Below are 22,417 nucleotides of genomic sequence, written 5' to 3' on the forward strand. Positions count from 1 at the left end.
AATTGTGAAAAATGCTCATAAAATTTCCCAGAACCCGAAATGCAACTTCACTTTGCTTCTGTTCTTCAACCAACAGTCCTTAATCCAGTGACTCATTTACATTTACTATCATAAATGACAAATAAAAGCAGTAAATTGACACTTTTAAGAAGCTTGAACCAGCAAATGTTTGACATTTTTGCTCGAAAAAATGGTTGAAATGAGTAACTGATTATGAAAATAGTTGGTAATTAATTTTCTAATCGACTAATCATTGCAGCCCTAATGAAAAGACCCTAAATGAATACTGTTAGTGGACTACAAGTGAATTATCTAAACAGCATTTGTACAGGAATGATTCTGTCTGAAGCTCTTTGATCCATATAAGCAGTTGATCTCTGTAGCTGTGATCACTATAAGCAGTTTCCACTGTAACAGCTTGTTTCACCAGTGGAGATGGCTCAAGGGTGCTTTCTGTATTTCTAGGAAACAGCATTGCAGATTTTGGAGTGTAGACTCAGAGTATAACAGTATGCTAAACAGCATAGGTGGGTGTACTGTGTACACCCCGGGCAAGGCTGAGGGTCCCTCAGAAGCTGACGCCTGCATGTCTCCTGCACAATAATGCATTAGTGCCTACACACATGATCCTAAAGCCCTCTGGGTGGTGGTTTGATCAGTCCTACCATGCTCCTAAACCTTCTATACCTGGCAACAGCTCATCAGTTTTTAGGCAGTGTCCTGTTATTGTTAAAAGGGAGCTGACAGTTCTAGAATGCTGACATGGGTGCAGTAGTTAACCTGGATGCTGACATAGTCCAGGCACATGCATACTGCCTTTTCAGCAGAGCAAAGGAACAGGCAGCTGGGGACGACCAGCTGTAGCTTCTAGAAGCTGAGAATATATTTTAGCTTCAGCTCTGCCTGGTGATATGTAAAAATCTCCTCAGTCATTAATCTAAACTTGACCTGTGGTTACGTGTGAAACAAAATAGGCAGCATTTTTAGGATGAGGGGGCTGAGACATGGAGCAGATCTACTGTGAGGTGCTTGCCTGAAACTAAAACACTCATCAGGAGGAATCAAACAGAATGGTGCCATTTTAGGCAACACATAAGCCCATCCAAAAAATTTCCACATTCCTCAAGAGTTTAGGGAGCGGTGTCATGTCTCACCAATCAATACTGACAGAGGAAAAAGAGTAGTGGAAGAAATATCTAAGATAACAGGGTGAGTAGAGTAAACTACCCATAAAGAGGGGCAGAGAGCATGGAGCAGTGTGAGAGCATGACATATGAGAGCTGTCAAAAGGAAGGAAGATTCAACAACAGGTAGGTAGATGCAGTATAATTTATGACTGATTTAGGAAGCAAAAACAAGCCCAAGACCAGAGAGACTAAACAAAAGGAAATAAAAGGATTAAACAATGAACTGATTAGAAAAACACAGCGTACCACAGTCTAAACATTGCTTAAGCATACTGACGCAGCCTATTTGAAAGTATTTCAAACATGCTCAAGCCATATCAGGTTGATGAGGGCCAAACATGATCTCTGCAAAACAACAAGCCACTGAGACTTACCTCATGCTTTGAGAGTTTAGTCCAGTGATTTCCTGAAGCGGCCTGTATTTTAGCTATTTGTTACACTCTTCTTATTCAAACGTGTTAATATGTAGTGTGTATTTTGAGTGTTAGTACCTGTGCCTAGATTTGGTGAGCTCTGGACCCTCTTCATGGGAGAGAGCATGAGTGACAAGGCCACGCTTTTGCGAGAGCATCCTCCGCTATCTGAGAAATCACAGCCAGGCGGGTGATCACAGAGGCAGAAGCAGTAGCAAACATGCACATGCATATACACAAAGACACAAATGCGCTCGCACACAATTGCATCCAGGCAGAAATATAATGCAAACAAGTGGAGGAAAAGCACATGCATTTAAAAGAGCCTGCTTTTTACTGTATGAGCTCAAAATAGTGTGTAGTACAATGGAAAAATGTAATTATAAAGCAGAAGTTAGCAGATGTTGCAGTAGTTTACACTAGCCTACCCATTTCTGACAGAACAGTATGCTCATGATGGCAAGACCTGGACCTTTTAAACTGGATTACCCTGAATTAGTTTTAACAAATCACAAACAATATCATGACCTGAGTGACACTAATGTGATACATGGGTTTAACGTAAGGGAACATGTCAGACCTCCTATCTTATCTTAAGAAATCCAAACTGTAACTGTTAACTCGATTCTTCATTCATTCATTTATTCATTCAAACCTTTATTTAAGGCTTGGGAAATCAACTGAGTGAGACCCTCATTTTCAATGATGGCAAGCATAAACAGAGGCATTAAAAACAATCAATAAGCACCATTATGCACGCCAGTTAAAACAAAAACCAAGCCGGCACTTATCCTGTCATGTCTATGTCTTTGATTAGAATGTACCAGCAGTCTATTCGGGATAGACAAGCCATAATATCAATGGTTCTCACTTGTTACTGGCTGGCTAAGTTGCTACTATGAACCAAAAAGAAATTATTAAATTATTATTATTAAAATTAAATAACTAATTAATGTACTTGAAGTATTGAACTTTAAAGTGTCGTCATACAGTTTGAGTAGCCTTTCAATCATTATATTTCAGTGTTTATATTGTTCCCATCTTAATTGTCATTGCAATACAGACACATTTTTGGTACTTATTTTGACTGCTGGACAGGGTCTATCTATGCCATCCTAATTTAGGGATTTCCCAAGGCAGGAATCCTAAATTAGGATGGTTTTGGATAGCTAAATTCTTATCCTAAGATAAGATAGGATTGAGTTAAGACACATGTTATCATGTCACCCTAAACTAAGATAAAACAGGATTTCAGACTAAACAAGTTTCTGCAATGAGGCCCCTAGACAGTACAGGTAGTTTAAAATCTGTGATTCAAACTCTGGTCTAATTCTGGTTGTGTTATTAGCTCTTTTTCAACACATGGCAAAGCTATTTTTGTGTTATCTATATTGTAAATACGGGCAAACAACCAAGATGATTCAAGCTACGACTGGCACCAACACAGAGCGTGTGGTGGAGTGCGGTGTGTGTAGAAGGCTCAGAGACGGATTACTCATCATTGATTCTCCGGCTGCAATACACACTTTAACTTGGGATGACTGCCAAGTTTAGGACAAAGCTTTGGGAATGTATTGAGGGAGGAATACGTCACTGTGGTTAAAAGCAACAGGCTTACTATTCTTATTGATGCTTTCAGTCACAATAAACCAGGCCCGAAATGGACAATCACATCAAAGTGGTGAAACAGGGTCAGGGTTAGAATTATAGACTCATGCCTGTGGTCGAGGGAAACTAGGACACATAGCAGCTTTTAAAATAGCTCGGTGGTCTGAATTTTAGAAGCATATTGACTTTATATAGGAGAGTATCAAATGTAAACAACAGTTTTATGAGCAGGTGATTTTGACAAAGAAATATGAGATAGACTGCAAAAATAAAACAAAATACTTAATCAGCTTTACCACACAAAATAATAGACATGGACTTTGAGTGGACGATTCCCCAACAATCTCACACATTGTATGGTTTGTGTGTGTGCATGAACTTAAATACCTGTATTCATATTGAAGAGCACTTCTTACTGATACGCAGCAGGGAGACACACTTTCCTGCAAAACAAAAACAAAGTGTTTCAGAAAAACAATAAATGTCTCTAGAACAGTTAATTGACCCACTAAAAGAGTCAAAGTTATCGTCTTTTCAAGTGCTTTGCTTTTACACAAAGATCTTCCTGAGGCTGCTACTCAATAAATAATTGACTCACTGCAATTATAGGAGGCAATCTCATTTTTTGCGTAAACTCTTTTGCTATCAAATCTCAAATATAAACAGTTATTTTGGGAATCAGGCAGTTTTACGTTGCCCACAAGGTCAATAGGTTCACACGACAAAGAGCCCAAATCTCTGTGCAGGGAGAGTCTGAAGAGATTAATAATGTTTAGGAGTGGGAATGCTGTTTGCTGACATACTGCAAATGACTGCAAGTCAGCTCAATTTAAACTTCACACATTTCATTTTCCAATCTTGAGAAACCCTAGGCTGAGGGCTGAAGTGTAGACCTCCTGGACATTAAAACTGACAGCCATGCGGATGAACTGAATTATAGTGTATTTATGAATTTATGGGCAAAATAAGGTGGCATTAGCCTGGTCCTAGACCCAAGAACTCAGAACAACTGCTGATTTGTTCACTGATTCATATAAAGTGAACTAAAATGGCAATTAATCTGATTATCAGGGTTCAGTAAGGAACATTTTAGTTAAAGAAAATTATATTTCCATTTTCAGTATTATATTTGCCGGTATGGCTCTGTTCTGGGGCATCTTTGCCTTTCCATGGGCCTACACAGAAAGCCTCTTCCATGCACCTACGTGGAAAGCGTAAGGAGAAGAAAGCACACCTCTCTGCCCTTCCATGTGCCTACATGGAAAGCCTAAGGTGGGGGGAGCATACCACTCCGCCCTTCCACGCACCTACATGGAAAGCCTTAAGGCAAAGAAAGCACACCTCTCTGCCAATCCATGTGCAAATGAGGAAAGCCTGAGGCAGAAAGAGCAAAACTCCCTGCCCCTCCATGTGCCTACATGGAAAGCCTAAGGCAGAGAGAGCAGCAGCAAAGACCCCCGGGAACAGAACAGAGAAGCATCAATGACAAACAGAGATGACATTGATAAGTCAGACACAGAATGGGTTAGGAGCTGGGGTGGAGGCGGGTTGCAAAGTGGCTTGCAGATTAAACAGCAACAGTAGGCAGCCCAGAGCAGTTTAAATAGGGCGCCCTGAATGAGACTTTTCAATTGGTTGCATAGAAATGAATCGTGTGATCTATCAGCTGACCCCCTTCCATCAATCAGCTGATCCATCAGTTGATTGGCTGTTTGAGATCAGCTGATGTAGCTGGGATGTGAGCTGAGCTTGACATCATGTCCTGCCTGATCTAACGCTACGCTCAATTAAGTGGTATAGACGTGTGACTGACTGTCGACAAAAGGTGTTGCCAGTGTGCCAGGATAGGCCCCCAGTCACACTAAATAAGACAGGAGTGTTAGAAAGTGGATACACATATAATACTGCATGGTGATGAATCATTAACAGAAGCTGATCCAGAGAATTAGAAACATCACAGAAAGACTATGAGGGCATTTCTGACTAACTGCTTCAACAAGACAAAAAATACTGCGTTAACATCTGACACATAAATGTAGGACTTGTTTTATACATTAGTGTTTTCAGTGTGAACAGAAATTATACTTCAACTGTCTGTGATTTAGTGCAGCTAAAAGAGATATAAGTTCCAAAAGAGTCCATGCTATCTTCTCTTCAGTGCTGTGGAATAGCAGGCATACAGGCTCTGTCTCTTGAGTTACTATGCCGCACTGTAAAAAAAGTAAACGTTTAAATCAAATCAACACATACTGCCTGTCATGTTCAGAAAGATGTTTAAGCCAAAGCCCAAGAAACCAACATGTGGGAACATAACTTCTCCCAGCTGAGTGACTTAATGACCTTGGCAAATGCTTTACAGCACTTATATGAAACAAAAATAACTTAAATGGCACTGATAAATGATACAGAGTGCCATGTTTACTTAACTGTACCCATATGTGATGCCTGCCTCCTACTATAAGGAGACCTTTTTATAGAACTGTTGCAGTAGGGTGCATGATTAATATGAATAGCGGCACACATCAAAAGCCAAAGGCGCAACACAGAGTGATGCATCGCTGTGTGAATGCATGCACATGTGTGTCATCATGGGACTTAGTGTGTATGACAGATACTACCAGTGACATCTTACAGTGGCTACAAGGGGATCATACATGTCTGGTATGTAAAGAACTACGACATACAGAAGGCTGGCCTCGTCTTACACACACACTGATACTGTTGTGAAGTTTTGGGGATGTGATGTATAGTAGCTGTTGTTGAAATGGAGGTGTAGATGGCTCCAGACCTGAAATGTTATGACTGGAATGATCTCAGTATCTTAATAACTGAAAATGTAACAGAAAGAAAAATATATTTTAAAGAGGCAGCAAGGACAAAGTCACAAATATCATCCATCGCTATACACAGTTTCAACATATAAGTCCCATTTGGGCACGACTGATGGGTGATTTTACCAACATATATGCTTATCTGTGATCTCAAATTATTTTAATTCTGTCAAGAGAGCATCTGTGTTGAATTAATGTTCTTGTCCATTACAATCTCCAGTAATCTGGCAGTTTAATAATGTATAATAATATGTTAAGGTACATTAGAGAAGGGCAATTACAGTAATTACCTGCCTACGCCTGGACTGCATATTTAAAACTTTCTGCTGTAAATTCATCTATAAGTACATACAGAGTTTGCACACCTAAATGAATGAAAATTGTATTTTTAATTCTATTCTTCTGTTCAAGATGCAAAATGTAGAGATGTTCCCACTGTGCCTTTTTCAGTCTGTCTTATGCTGTTGAATCCTGTTACAGCTCTGGGTATGAACAAACTGACAATGCCTTACTAGACATTTTCTTCAACACTGTGACAACTCTGGGCCTCACTGCACACTGACGGATAATTATGGCTATCATTTAACGGGGCTTATTTTGAAGGTAGGTATGCAACCATATTCTGACATGAGTGGCCGAGCAGTTGGCTCTAGTGATGAGTGGCACTAGATGGATGGCATAACATAACCGTGTATTTGACCACGCTGAAAATTCTACAGGCATCCAGATATGAGAGCAGTTATTTCTGAGATCCTTTTCCCATTTTAACAACTGATACTGACAATACTTATATAAAGATTCCCATTTTAACACCTAATTATGACAATATATACTGTTAGAACAAGAAAACTGGGTTTAACATTCTTCATAATACTAATACTTTTGTTACTGTACTATTGCAATAAAATGTGTTAATTAAAAAAAAGAAAAAGAAAACCATTATAACAAGATGCTGTAAAATCACATTTTCCTTACTGTGGCAGCTCTGTATTTCCACACAACCAACAAATAGCAACACTACAGTTCTTCAATACAATATTTCTCATTAGGATTAGAGCTAGATCTAAACCAGGCATGTCCAAAGTCTGGCCCGGGGCCCGTCATGGCCCACAGACCGATTTTAAATGTCCCGTGACTTGTTTCTCAAAATATGTAGCCTGCCACACAATATTGGTTAATCAAGCAAGTTCATTTTGCATTTTTCACTGTAGCAGCACTATCATGCACCAGGTAGAAACACATGCACCAGGTAGAAACTATGCAGGAGGAACTAATGTGTTTTCATTAACAGGTGCTAAAGTAGCAAACAAATGGTTTCCTAGAGACATTTTTGGCTAGTTAGCAGACATGGCCACAGCAAAAACAATAAAACAAATAAAAGTCAACAGCGAGGGCTTTCAGCAGCCGTGGAAAGTTGAATACCTTTTCACTGAAAGACGAATATCTTTCATTTGTATGATTTTTTTTCCAATAACTGATTAGATGGGAGGAGCAGCTGGTCCCCAGGTATTTTCACATTAACTAATGTGGCCCTCTTTCCAAAAACATTTGTACACCCCTAACCAAAACCAATTATGTCACCATGCCAACTGTCCACCAGAGGTAAATGACGAGTTACTGTTTTGACTGTAGAATGGCCTGGTAACTATGCAGGTCACGTAGCATTACTGTACAAAACCAACCAAAGAAATCTGTATCCAGATTGTTGATTATGTTATGTTTTTATTAAAAAAAACTTCCAAATACCTATGTCAGTATCAGCCTCAAAAATAACATAACATCCAACAAACATCTGGCTATAATCAGAACATAAAAACATAAAATGTTTTGTTACCTCATTATCACTTCTCTTACTTTGTCTCCATGCTGACACAAAACCTTACGGGGCCATGCCTTAATAACACTGGTTTACATAGTAGCCAACACTAACCAAATGGTCTATGTATAAGGTGCCATTAGTTATGCATGGTCAGAATTTTAGCATGCTGCGATACATGGCATTTCACAACAAAATACATGTATAATTTATTTGTATTTGTCCAATCAAAAACAACTGTCAGTGAATATGCAACTTAGGTAAGTTTAAATGGAGACAGATGATAAAAGCTGTACCCAGAGAGGCAGTCAATAAAAATAACTACCTGCTTATTTTATAAAGAGGTCATTTGATTTGTATTTAGAATCTAATTTGCCATCAATTATGTTGTAGGTTTTTGCTTTGCCAAGGCAGTGACATGAGTAATGCAAATGTTCTACTAAGTTTGTTAAAGACAGTGTTTACTGGACACACAGAAAGGCACATTTGGGACCACTTCTCTCAGGTAAAACACTTCAGACATAACTACATATATACATATATATATATATATATATATACATATATATATATATATATATATATATATATATATAACTACATATATATATATATATATATGTAGTTATGCTATGTAGCGTGTGAAATAGAGTGTGGTGAATGTGCTAGGAAAGGTAGTATCAGCCCTGCTTCTACCTAGAGCTCGCATGTACGGAGCCTGGGTTTGGTTGAAGGTGGCAGTGCTGTTTGGGCTGAGAAAGTCATGCGTAAGTAAGGTAAAGGAGGTTATTGGGTTGGTGCAGGGAGGAGAGCAGTGAGACCTGGCATTAGGGGAGTGTCTCTGGGACGCTAGAGATCACTGTCTAGCCTCCTGGAGGTGTCGTGGGACCAACTAGACAAAACACCGGTGAAAGGAGGTTCCCACCCGATGGCCCCAAAGACATGCTAGTTCTCACTGCTCATTGGTTTGTACAGTTAAGCCTTGCCATATTAGCTTATCATAGGGCTTAGGTTTCTCACTGAGTGTTGATCCTTTCTCTAGAGCACAAACTTCTTGTGTTTATTTGAACTCAACCTGCACGGCCTGACAACGATCTTTACAAGAGCTCTTCTGCAACAGAAGTAACTTATAAGTACTATACTAATATTAAAAACTCACTATCAACCATCAAATCATTAATATACCCTAATTTATCCACATACACAACTACTTTGTTGACACTGCATAAAGGTTTGCAAACTCAGTTGATGCTGGTGAGGAAGAAATATTACTTGTGGGACTACATGAAGCCATGCACCGTGGGATACTTTCAGCCCCTCAAGACCTAACCCTCACCCTCATACAGTATGCCCTCATAAATCTATCTCTGAAAACACACACACACACACACACGCACTGGGGTAAATCATGGGTCTGGCGTCGCAGGCAGTCGCCGTCCAAATGATGGTCAGATTATAAACAGGATCATGTTTCTTGGGGACAGATCCGCGGCGACACAGCAGCTGTGGGCATGGTGTAATGTTATGGCTGGACACTTGAAGAAAACCCGCCAGGCTTGACACTTCCTGACAACTTTCACTATCCGCTCAGACCTTTAACAGCTTTTAATCACAAAATGTGAAGCTCTCTCTAAAGCCAGAGATAGATCATTAGCAGCTCATGTCTTTCAGTATGCACATCATGGTATACAGTATACTGGAGAGGCAACAAATGTTTCCATTAATATTCAAGGAGTGCTTCTCTGAAATGTAATGCCTAATGTAATAATTACAAGCTGTGGGAATAAATGTTGACAGATCAAACGCTCCTTTCATTTCTAATAATGAATTAATCTAAATGCCAATTCCCAGAACTTATATCTACATTAAGTTCCTGCTATATCTTTACTGAATGAAAGCTAAATGTGCTAAATAAACAAACAAGAGACCTTAGTTTCCAAAGAGCAGTTTTCAATTCGTGTCCTAGTTTTGCTGGCCAAGGCATTTGGTATGTTAACTTTATTTTCTTACTTTGCCGTGGTTTATCCACCGACTGTAATTTAGGCATTGCTCGGCCACTCTGGAGACTAGTGTGTATGCAATTACTGAGTGTAATAGCTGTGGGACTGCAAATACCCAAGTCAGAGCTATAAGCCACAGAAAGCTGTGATGTCCAACACCACAAGCCCATCAAGTCTCATTAGCCTGTTGGGTGACCTACTGGGAGCCATCAGATCATATCAGTGGACTAAAAGGGTTTGAGCTTTGACTCCTTCAGAAACATAAGACACTGTGGTAGACAGCTCACCCCCATCGTCTCTTTATTTAAAGAACATTACCATTGATTTTAGCTAAATCACCAGAAACTGTTTCTATAATGGCACAGCCATTTTCCTCCACTTGATGACATGAGAATTTTCCATACCGGAAGTTAGAGTTATACTATGTAGGATTTTGCTTATAAACAATGCGCAGACTCACACAGACGTAATCCCCCTCAATCATCACATATGACCCACTAGATGTGTGTAGCTGTGTATTTATCTGCAAGAAACCTGCCCTCTTCCTGTATTTTCTTCTTATTTTGCGGTGTCCCGACAGACCTGGACAAAGTCTGAAGGTAAGGTCAGGACTTCATAAAAAGGTAGAGGCAGGTGATAAGACTGTAAGCAGCATGCATCTAAGAGGAAGTTATGAAAATTATGGATACAGCAATAAAAAAACACAAATAAATAGAGACGAAATGACAAATGGACAAAGCTCGCTCCATAACAAGAGTGACTCTGGGGTTCGCTTTTACTTTTACTTTTGCTGGCCTTCCTGTTTACAAGCAGTAATTGATGATTTCAGCCTAGTATGTCTTTAAAGCCCTATTCGGACGGGATTAGTTTAACGTGGAGACGTGGGGTAAAGTAATTATTACCAGGGGTTTTAGTCCCGTCCAAATGCGCCATGTCTGTAATAATTACGGATAATGTCAGTAAAAACTACGGCGACTTTTACCTTCTGTAAAACGGTCCAGAGAAAATAACTCGGGTAATACTGATCCCGTGCGAATGCGATCCTCTGTTTTTTCGATGATGGAGGCGCTTGAAGAAGCATTCTGTGCTGTCTTCAGTCATGATAGTGGACATTCTTCTAATGATCGCATAGCCCTACATAGGAGACCAACCAAAAAGGTCGAGAGGAAAGCACTTTTCAGAGCCACGAGACTTCTGGCTGTGTTAGGTAGGCCTAATATAAATCCATATTGCTAATCGTTGTGTACACACAATCCTGATCATGGGCAATATTTCATATTGGGCTAATCATTAATTATTATTATCCTTCAGCTGATGCTTACAGGAAGCAAGGTAGCATGCACATGATAACAAGGAGGTGATGGCAGGGCGCAAACCGAGTTACCACTCCCATCTCTGGAAGAATTACGGAGATTTCTTGTCCTGTGAGAATTATACAGACATCCTGTGGTAAACTGACATTAGTCCACATCGCTATGTAAAACTAATCCTGTCCGAATAGTACTTAAGTTGCATTGAGAATATAGGACATTCAATAAGTAATCTGTCTCTGTGTGCGCTATTTATAAACTACCTCATAAAATGAGTGTGGAGACAACACTTTGATGACAAACTTAATGCGACTGATGAATGAGGTTAAAGCGCATCATAAATGTCCTGAACCCCCATTGGTGCCCTTATTAGCAAATAAAAGGTCATTTGGCACGATTCTTAAACTAAAAGAAATGTCCTGAAAAAACAATAACATGATGAAGAATGTAACCCAAACAGTTTAATGGAGACACAAAAGAAAAGAAAGAAAAACACAAACAATGTCCTCAAAGAGCACTGGCTGGGATGCCATTAGTCACTGGCACTTTGCCTTGGCATAGACAAAACAAGTGTCTAAAAACAAGTGTGTCACCATCCTTCCATGAGAAAAATTATAACAATGGAAACAAAAGACATAATAACAATGATGGAACTGTCTGAAGCATTATTTAAGGATTTTACACGACCTTATTCAGTCTTGTGGTTACAGTACGTGGCCGTGGGCGGAAGACAACTCCTAATTCCTTCTGCACTAGCTCAGCTGCATATCTTCCTCCATTGATTGCTCACTCCCTTTACAAGACAAGTCAAGAATTTATCATTTCAGCTACTTATGAAAGCATGCACCCCTGTCAGCAACTGGACTCCAAAATTGCTGATGATAAATGATGTCACAATGAAAAAAAAGTCTCATGAAATAATACAAAAATAAACCCAATAATTATATAAATGATCAAATAAACTGTAAAATGATTCAACTCATTAAAACTCATTGGACTGAAATATAACTTTTTGTATAGAAGTTTATTTGTAGCCATTTCCATGTCATTTACTCAGTTTCAGGATGGCATTTTAATGATCCTTGTGTGCGCATGTGTGAGGGCAGCAGGAGAGAGTGAACAATCATTGGAGATAAGCCGACTATGGCCTCGAGGGTCCTGACCCTTGAGTGGTCACTCAGACTGAGACATACTCACAGGATGTCAACAGATTAAGCTCCTTAGCAGATCTATTTAAAGACCCAACCAAAAAGTCATCAGATAGACATTTTATGTTCAGCTGTTCTATATGCCAAAGATTATCAGCTGCTGAAAGCTTGTAAGATTTTTCCTCTTACATACATTATGGTAGAAATATTAACAGACACCATATTAATGTAAAACATTCAATTTCATCAAATCAGAGGGAACAAATCCACCCTGAACAAGGCAACAGAATGTCCCAGGAGATCCCACATAAATCTCAGTCGAGGCATGGCCAGCCTGAAACCCTGCTGACAGGGACAATGACCCCTCCAAAAATGGCAGAATTTAGAAATGCTTCATTCCTTAATTACTGAATTGCGGCCAAGTTATTTCAGTGGTGCATTTTTGTGGTAAAAATGTGGGAGTATGTGGTGGCGGTAAGAGGAAAAAAGGAGGGCTTGGGAATCAAAATAAGAGTCTAGCTATATGTAAATACCCACTGTGCTTTCAGTGGACACTGAATTTTACAGTTTCAATGTTTTGCCGGGCATGAGCCAAACAAGTGAAACTAATTAACATTTCAACAGTACATCATTCAGTGCTATGATGAAACAGTACAGGAGAAGGATACTTATTATATCTTGCTTTTATTTTTTACTGCTTACAATCGATCACTCAAGTGGAATATCATTGTTGTTAAACTGTGCATTATCTTTACTTCCATTGGTCAGTAATGTAAAATCAGTCATTCAGTCTGTCTCTTTATTACACTCTGCTTATTTTTTTAATGCTTCCTTATCAGATTGTTTAGTGTTTCTATACTGTTTGTTTTTACACTGCTCTTTGATTTTGTACAGTTTACTTATTTTATGTACTTATAAACTGCTTTGTATTTTTTTTGTTATTTTATTGATGCTTCCTGTTTGCACTGTTTCTTTGCTGCTGTAATGTTGCAAAATTCCCCGCTGTGGGACAAATAAAGGATTCTCTTCTCTTCTAATGGTTATACGTTTGGCTTTGGCTTTTTAACAATTGACTAAAGTTAATTACATTCACACTCTACGGGTGCTTACTTTTGTAGTTTGAATCACAGGAAATCATCAAAAAATGATACGGTGGTCTTGATGCAAATAATGTTTTACTACAAGCATAAATTTGCTAGTTTTTGTAAATCCTGCAGAAGCAGCAAAGTGTTACATCAGCTGCCACAAAGGCAGCTCATCACTTGTTATCTCCATTTTGGACAAGTTAATAAAATAACATTGGCTCGACAGCCATCCAGCTTATTGAAGTGTAGCCTTTGGTGAAGTGGACCTATTCATCTTGATGACACATTAATACATAATGAGGCTGTTCTGATTTTTTAAATGTGTCTATTCATTTGAGGCTGTGGTAACTTCAGATACAGCGGAGGCTGGTATACTGCATACAAGCTAGGAACCACTGGACCATACAAGTATCTGGATTTATTGAATTTGTATTTCCATACAAGCAGGAGAATGAATTAAATCAAGTTCTGTTCAATGTTTTGTTTATGACTCTGTCTAGTAAGGCCTCCTAAATATAGTAGTTATAGCTCAACAACTTTCCACCATGATGGTGTCACCATTCAGTCAAAATTCTGAAATCAAAATCTGACAATGTGACATTGAATTTGATCCACATCAATGTGTTTAAGCACATAAAGCACAGCACAGAGGCATGTGTCAAAATCCTTGTTAAGGGTTCTTCTTAACTCAGAAGATTATCCTGCTTATTCCCTGGTCACTTGCCAAAAATGTTTAACAAGAACACTGGCACATGTTGATGACTGCTGTGGACACGTTCTGCAAAACATTATGCACTAAAGGTTAGCCTTCTTATGCTTGGGTTGCTATTGTATTAGCATACTGGCATGGTTGCATAGGTTTTTAAGCAACTTTGTGGCCTGCATTTGAATTTAGAACAGTGAATACCCCCGAGCCAAACCATGCCTTAAATCAAAAATCAATACTAAACATAAAGCAGTCTTAATGCATTACTAAAAAAATTGAGAAACACAGCTAATGCAGAACTAATAGCTCAAATGAAATGAGTCTTTATACAAAGTTTTAAAGCTCTCTTTCACACAAAGATACTTGTTATTAGATGGAGGCCATTTTATAAGGAATATATTTAAGCTCCATGTAACTGTTCGACTGCATCAACACTGCCACTAGTTGAAGAACAACCTCTTCCAACAAAGTCTCCGTTATCAGCCTTGTTTGTTCAACCTTGCCACTCATTAGCAGACCCCCCTCTGGCTGTATGAATGGATAGGGGAGGTCAATACGCTGACCCTGCATGCCCACTCACTGCCCATACTGCAAACAACAGAGGCCCGTGTGTTCTGCAGATTGCATCACAACCCCACTAACGAGCAGAGCCACTGGCCTGAGAGCACTAATGCAATTATGCAACACAAGCCCCAGCACTGTGAGTCGGGGCTATGGGAGAAGAAGGATGAATTGGATGTGACAATTTGTGGGTTTGTTATCTTACCATGTCTACACACAGCCAAAGACGCACTCGCTTTAGACTGCTCTGATGTTCACGAGGAGGGATATAAAAGGGAGAGAGAGAGAGAGAGATGAAAAAAAGACGGTATGGAAATTTCAAATAAAAAACTAGATGATGCAGAGAGGGTGAGAGATTCCCAAAAGGAATATGTCTGAAAAGGCAAACACAGAGTGAAAATGAGAAGGAGCTGATATTAGCATGTAGGATTATGTAAGCAGTCTGGCAAGAGCTGTCTGGGGACACAGCATCACAAGTAAACAACACCTCTAGAGCTGCCACTATTCCATGTCCTCCTCTGCAAGATGTGTACTCTACATGTAGACAATCACAACAAGCAAATATAAGCAGAGATACAGTTATATTATAGGATATAGTGCTGCTACATGGTGCAGCACGCCAAAGCAATTTCAAAGATGAAGCTTGAGCTTTTCCTGACAAGACAGTTTGACTTAGTGTTGTAGCCGGGCCCCTGTTATGGCCTCAGCTTTTTCAAATGGTTGAGTGACGGGAGAACAACTGCTGGTCACCTCGGAATCTCAAACACTTTAAGTTTAAACTGTGATGTACAAGCTGTAAAACAAACTAGACCACTTGACTTTACACTGCTCACAAACTATGCACAGGCTCTATAAAACCAACAAATGATTTCTTAAAATGCTACGGGGATGATGATCTTTACGAAGACTTCTCACTCCTGAGAGCAGGAATCCATGGTAGGCAAATGCCTACCAGCTAATGCAAGCAAGAGAAGGATCTACAGTAAGATGAGTACCATAGCATACTAACAGGTTATAAAAGACAGTAAAGAGGTTGTAGATGACACTGAATACATGTCTGCTTTTAAATGAATGTTTTCCAAATTAGGTTCATGCCTTTGAGAGAGAATTTTCTAGACAAATGCTGATTTTACTGCCTGATTGATACTTCACTTCAACAGTATATACATTTTTCTTTCACTCCAACTTGATTCCAATCTCATACCAGTACATAAGGCCAAAAATGTTGACTGAATGTGTCACTATCTAGTAATGAAGAAGTCTGCCTAAGATGTTTAGTAAGAGGCCTAATGGAGAACAGACATCCAGGAGAAAGCAGGAATTAGCTTCTTTAAACACCGGGGCAGTAAACATTCCTATCTAGAGAATGAGGGAGGTAAACACTGCTTATTATTAATCACCCTTGTGGGGAAATTAGCTCTGTGCAAAATACAGCCTGACAGCAAAGAAGCCTTGTAGATCGTTGCACCTCGACAGGAAAAAATGAGTGGCTGAAGAAAAATGTAGTTATCACATTAAGATTTGATACCTTAGGGACAAATTTAGCAGTTCAGTGAAGACTTTGCGTGCCACTCTTTTACACCATTTTTCAAATCTAACGAGGACAACGAAACATTTTGAAAATAGTCTGTCATTCGACACAAGGGGTACACTAAAGCTGAAAGGCTATCAGCTGTGGCTAAGATTACGTTTCCCATACATAGTCTGGATTCCCCAGGTACCAGTGTTAAGTGTCGAGCACGAAGATAAGAGGAACTTGATTAGCAGGGGTGCTATATTTACTGCCATTAGACAGGGCCCTTTACCCTCTGAGGTGGTCCAGATCATTATGGAAATGCATCTGAGGAATTTTTATGTACTCTGGATGTAAAGCATGAGAGACTATTGTGATTTTACATTTGTGTTTTCAAAAATTCACCAGCTGGTTAAAGAGAAATGATGGCAGGAAGTATCTTACAGAGGTGACAGTTCATCTATTCTAATTAAGTCAGAGGTTTGAAAGCCCTTTGTTGATGTTAAATGGTGACAAAGAATACTGCAACTAATGACAGTAAATATGAGTCAATATATATTCAAATATGTGCATAAATACCAAGGCATTTTAAAGGTATTTTGCATGTCAGACAGGGAAGGAAAGATGCTTGTTTACTAAGAGTATCACAAAGCCTCATGAGACTGAAATTCAAGAGCCTTGTGTTTGCAGTTATTCTGCAAAGGCACCTTTTGAATGTGTCTGCGCTTTTGTACATCAGCTTTTAAACAAATACTCACTATCAGGAAGGAATGAGGAAGAGGAGGGCAAAACAGTGTGACAGTAACAAGGGAATTGAAGTTTTCAAGCTGCTGAAAGTGAGACATTAGTATTTTTGTACCACCCTGGTAAGCTCCCTGATTTGTAGGACACACATACCTCGAAACATTCTGTACGAGTTCATTCTGTACTTAAGTCTAGACATATAAATAAACAAATCTGTGTTCAAATCTGACTTATTTTGTTCTATTTCCAACAGAGTAACTTCATCCTAGACCCACGTTGCAGGTTATCTAGCCATCTGTGTCCCAAATAATGTAGCTTATGTCTAACCAAACAGTTTAACAGGAGTATTATAAAAGTCTGCAAACAAATAGTTTTACTGGGACTGGTATGAATCAATATATGTTTCAATAATGTCACATATACCATGGAAAAATGGAGCGCCCTGTGACGTTTACAAGGAACAGACAAAGTGCCTCGCTGTATGTCGGGTCCGGCAGTAAGGAAACCAAGAGAACCCGTGCTACGAACCGAGGCTGGGAACCACCCCTTACTGTGTACCCAAGGGGTCAAGGTGACATTCCACAACACCTCTGAGACTGGCCTAATGGAGGGATTGGAGCATGGCTTTTGTTGAGTGGGAAAGAAGAGACCATGAAAAAGGGTGTAACAGGAGATGGAAGTATATAAAAGGGACAGAGAGAGGAAAAAGTGATTCCGGGGCCAAATTATGGGAAGGTAAGCGGTAAACGGAAAGAGGACAGGAAGTTTCAGGAGGTAGAATTTACACTTTCCTTGACATTTAGTCAATCAAAGTACAAAAAGTTTGGCAATTTTTTTTATTCAAGCCTAAATTAATCTTCTGGGTTTGATGCATAAAACTTCTCAATCCAAAACTGTAATCTGAGTTATTTGCTGATGCTATTCCTGAGGTGACTGCGGTAGCAACCACGGTTTTATTTGACACCATTTCCCCTGTCCACTGTCACAAAAGACAAAAATTCTACTCTAGCTCTATAATTGTGGGTTTTGGCAGAACAGATAAATACAATTCACTTCTGGCGTTTGGGTTGTAAAATCTATTCACATCTCTTTAATTTACATTCCCTTTAAAGCATCAATGTGTATATGAATGCAGACACATCACAGAGGAACAGACAGCACTATGTAATCTGTTTGTGTGTGTGCAGAAATCAAACACTGAGGATAATTTTAAGAACACAAATGTATGTAAATCACATGTATTCTTTTTTTGTGAGTCAGAAAGGTAAATTTAACCTGTAATTGTTGATCCATAATTCCCAATGTTCAAACACTTTGAAAACTGGACTTAAATAATAAACTTCTCCTTTGTTTTGGCATTAAAATGCACATGAGCACATTATCTCCTAATGAAACACAACCCTGCAGTATCTTTTGTGGTATTTAACCCTAAAAGCCAGCAGGGTGCAGGTGCAACAGTCCATCAAGCAGAGGAAATTTAACTCTTACCGTCATAAAACCAAAAGACTGGAGACTTGCTAGGAAGAGTCAGGTATAGGTGAGCTGCGAGCCCAACTGCCTCTTCCTCACGCTTTGTCTTGTTATGTTCTGATTTGTTTATACGTCTTCTTCCCTCCGCTCAGGATAAGTCTCTCCTCCTGGTCAGGCTTTATTCCCAGGTCTTATCCCGTTTAATGCCTGGGAAGCAAAGAGACAACAGAACGAGGAGAAAGTTAGAGAGCCAAAGAGTGGGAGTGACAGGGAATGAGAGTTCCCTGTTTGGGTGAAGCAGTGATCAGATACGGCTATTTTCAGACTCAGGCATGCTCGTCTATGAGACTGGAAAGTTACCCCCCAGTGTACATGGGTGGGGGCAAAGTGACAGGGTTGACTATCTCTATTTTACCACACGCACACATGTTTGCATGCATACCACATGATATGCACTCACAAAAACAAGCAGAGACAGACTATACTACATACACACTCTACAAACAGCATCACACACACATTGAAATTCTAAGGTACAAAATGCGTGAGGTAGGTGCACCTCTGACAAGTTATGCATGGTTAAATGACCCAGGGTTAGGATGGCAGTGGGAGTGAGCAGACAGAGAGGGGTGTCTCCACATGCCCATCGCCCCTCCAGGGCTTTAATGTCACACAGCAGCCAATGTCGTCAGTGTGGGGCTATGTCAAGTGGACGACTCCACACGGAAACTGACAGGAGTGTCAAAGTGTTCTCACAGGAGACTTTCTTTCACTTTCTTTTGCCGACACATTGACTGCCTGCGAAGAGGGGGTGGCTCAGAGATGCGCAAATGTGCACACATAAACACAGAGGAGAAGCAGACACACTGGCTCTTGCTCTTTTTATCACAACTAAACCATGTGCAGTCAGTGTCATATCGGGCTGTAAATATATACAGACTAATTATGTGTCCACTCACCTGTGTCATTAATAATCTTACTGCTGTGTAATCCATATGGGAATGTATATTTGGAAATGACCACACACGTACACACACAGGCTGAATATACACAGCAGAGGAGGTCAGCCAGAGGCACCTCTAGACCCCAGACTCCCTGCTATTCCCAGAATGATGATGTAACTACTGCTATTAGCATCTCATTTTTAGAGCCTGGATACCTAAAACCAACCAGGCAGCTACTGTGCAATATGCTATTTGGATCACTTCCACCTCCTCCCTTCACACCCGTATTCGACAATAAACAAAACAGGCACAAAAATCAGCGACTAACAAATTACCGTGTTGGGTTCAGGAAGAGTTCAGCAGTCGTTATAAAGGAAATGGTAATGCGGCTCCATTAGTAGCGAGTAAATGCTGATAAGATTGCTGAGCGGTGACTTATTTTTTCTCTACAAACACAGATGGCTGAAACTACTGTGATTGTAACAATTACTGGTACAGTTACTGATGCTGCCTGTTGTTGAGGTTTTCCTGCCTTGTTCCAGCTTACTTAAATAAAGCAGTGGGGTGACATCAGCTTCCTTAGTCCACATCCTTTTTTAAGCTGGCGTGCCAACAACTAAAAACAATCCCATGTGTCGCTCTATATCTTAAGTGGACCACTTAGTGCAACTGTAAAAAACCACTGAGTTTAGCTGGGTCACGTATTTTACGCAGATGGTGTATAAATCTCCAAATGTAAAACACGAAACTCATAAACACGTTTACTCAAGTGTCAACATGCTGGCAAACTTTAAATCAAACATGGACGGCCTTAGCTGAGATGTCCTGGATCAACACTATCTGTGTCTGCTGTCATCATGCCAGTGATGAAGTGGTAATGTAAAAATCCCATCTACACGTGCACGGACAGCTCCAATGATAAGTAGCACTCCTGCAACTATGCCCCCCAAACAGTCCAACTGCAGACCGTAGGGTTTTGGCAGCCTATTACAGTGATTGGTGTGTCAGCAGACGTGATCAAACAGCAGCTGGCCCCTGGAAATTTCTGGTCACGTGCCAAGGATCATGGAGGTATGGTGAAAAGCTGACGACTGACAGGTGCTAATGATGTAACACTGGGGACAGAATCAGGGGAGTATCAAGAGACCGATAAAGTATTGAACGGCCGCAGCACCTGAGTTTAGTTTGGTATTAAACTTAATATCTATGTACTTTAGACATTATCCTTAAACCCAAATGAGACTTTATAAAGGATGACCAACAGGGCTTCAGACCATTTAGTCTCATTTTGCGCCCATTTTTGGAGACAGTGCTACTAGGGTGCTTTCACACCTGTAGTTCGGTTCATTCGGTCCATACCAGAGGAAAAGTACTGCTGCATTTTAGTTCTGGTTTGATCCCTGTTCACACCGACTTTTTGCAAATTAACCAAGAGGGATAATCATGAAGTTCTACCGCCTGGCAAGTAACATGTCAATTGGACAGTTTTGGGGGAAATTTGGGGAAATCAATTTCCAACAAAAGTTTGTGCAGTAGCACTTTAATGCCTTTAAAATGTTTATTTATGTTCTTTGGTGTCACAAAGAGCTCATAGAGAAATAACTGATTGGAAGCATTATTAGTGGGAAAGTATTAGACTGCAAATCAACTGCGTGTTATGAGTAATGACTAACATAGAGACAGGATGAAAGGAATGCATCTTGTACAGTAATGATTCGGGGTCTTACACTGTGGAATCACTGTCACACACATTTTAATGGACATAATCAACAGACAATGCACACCTAGTCAGATACAATCATGGCAGTATTAACAGTGTTTTCATCAGAGAAAATATCCTTGCCAACATTCATACATATTACCATGGTTACTTGTATGCATTAGCATAAATAGGTTATGGGCTACACATGGCCTTCCTCAAGATCAATAACGTGAGTGCTGATGGATTTCACAATCAGCAGATGGATTTGTTGTTTAGACTTGGTGTAGCTGTAGAAATCCTGCTAAAATAACATATTAGCTTGCACCAGAGTCCATTTGGAAACGGACCAAGACCCATCTTTTTAGGCAGTCTCGGTCTGGTGGTTTAGTCTGCATCAGGGTTCAACTGACAGCTTCAAACCACCCCAAATGAACAATACTAATTATGCAAACGGACCTGAGTTTGTTTTAACTGAACCAAATGCATTAGGTGTGAAAGCACCTTAAATTATATTACTGGGAGCGACTTGTAAATATGCCACCCATTTTGTATTTCTTTCTTGTTTGTTTGTCATCGTTGTGTATATCTTGTGAAACACCAGCACGGATCAAGAATTGGTGTGCGTGTTGATTTGCAAACAACGTCACTGTGTCTGCTCTACTCACTGCAACTTTGCTCTGCTCTGCATGTGTCTGGATGCAACTTAAACGGAGGCTGGTTTAACCACTGACAGCTAGCTTGACCACAGTCTTTAACGTGGTCCAGGCTGGTTTGAATCGAGTCAGGGTTTGATGTTTCTGCATCAAGCTAGCAGCCACTCACGTCTCCATGGTCAAACCAGCCACCACTGAAATTGCTGTGCCCCAAAATCCTGACCTTTAGATATATGCATTGAAACAGTCCATAATACACACGTGACATCAGCCTTTCAAGATAAGGCGTCAACATATACTGTCACTACTCCATCCATACCACAACTAAGATCTGTTCAGGTCCTATCACCTTTCCAATACGGACCAGCAAACAACACATACAAAATACATACACACTCACAATCAAGCATTTTTACTGTATCGGTTTGAGAAAATTGCCAAAATTAAAGTCCAATATTTGTGCAGCTTGAAATATCTAGGTGATCTGAGGTGTAAACATTGTACACAAGTTCAGCTCCCAGCAAACACCAGCTAACTTCAGAGCGTAGGAAGAGTTTGTGTCTTTTTCCTTTAAATAAAACAACACATTGTTATTTATGTAAACTGCCTATTTATTACCAAAGCATTCATGAGTAATGTAGTTAAGGTGGAGAAAAACATGAAAATGTGTTGTGTTGTATGTTGATTTAAAAGGGCCAGTCCAAAACTTTGCACTGGTGCTCCCAA

The 22,417-nt window shown here is 39.9% G+C and overlaps 1 protein-coding gene across 18 annotated transcripts in view; it reads right to left on the minus strand.

The window, feature by feature from the left end:
- sorbs2a (sorbin and SH3 domain containing 2a) overlaps positions 1-22,417 on the minus strand; it is a 63,311-nt gene that overhangs the window by 35,532 nt on the left and 5,362 nt on the right. For 16 of the 18 annotated variants that reach the window (XM_033624208.2, XM_033624212.2, XM_033624207.2 and 13 more), the window contains exons 2-4: positions 18,411-18,599; positions 3,596-3,651; positions 1,679-1,768 (exon numbers count right to left, since the gene is read on the minus strand). In XM_033624208.2, the coding sequence (XP_033480099.2) occupies positions 1,679-1,768; positions 3,596-3,605 (100 nt within the window). In that variant the 5' untranslated portion in view covers positions 3,606-3,651; positions 18,411-18,599. The remainder of the gene's footprint in view (positions 1-1,678; positions 1,769-3,595; positions 3,652-18,410; positions 18,600-22,417) is intronic. The other 2 variants (XM_078166169.1, XM_078166167.1) reach the window with 1 other exon arrangement.

Source organism: Epinephelus lanceolatus, chromosome 3 (assembly GCF_041903045.1).
Source record: "Epinephelus lanceolatus isolate andai-2023 chromosome 3, ASM4190304v1, whole genome shotgun sequence".
In the NCBI taxonomy this organism is placed as follows: domain Eukaryota; kingdom Metazoa; phylum Chordata; class Actinopteri; order Perciformes; family Serranidae; genus Epinephelus; species Epinephelus lanceolatus.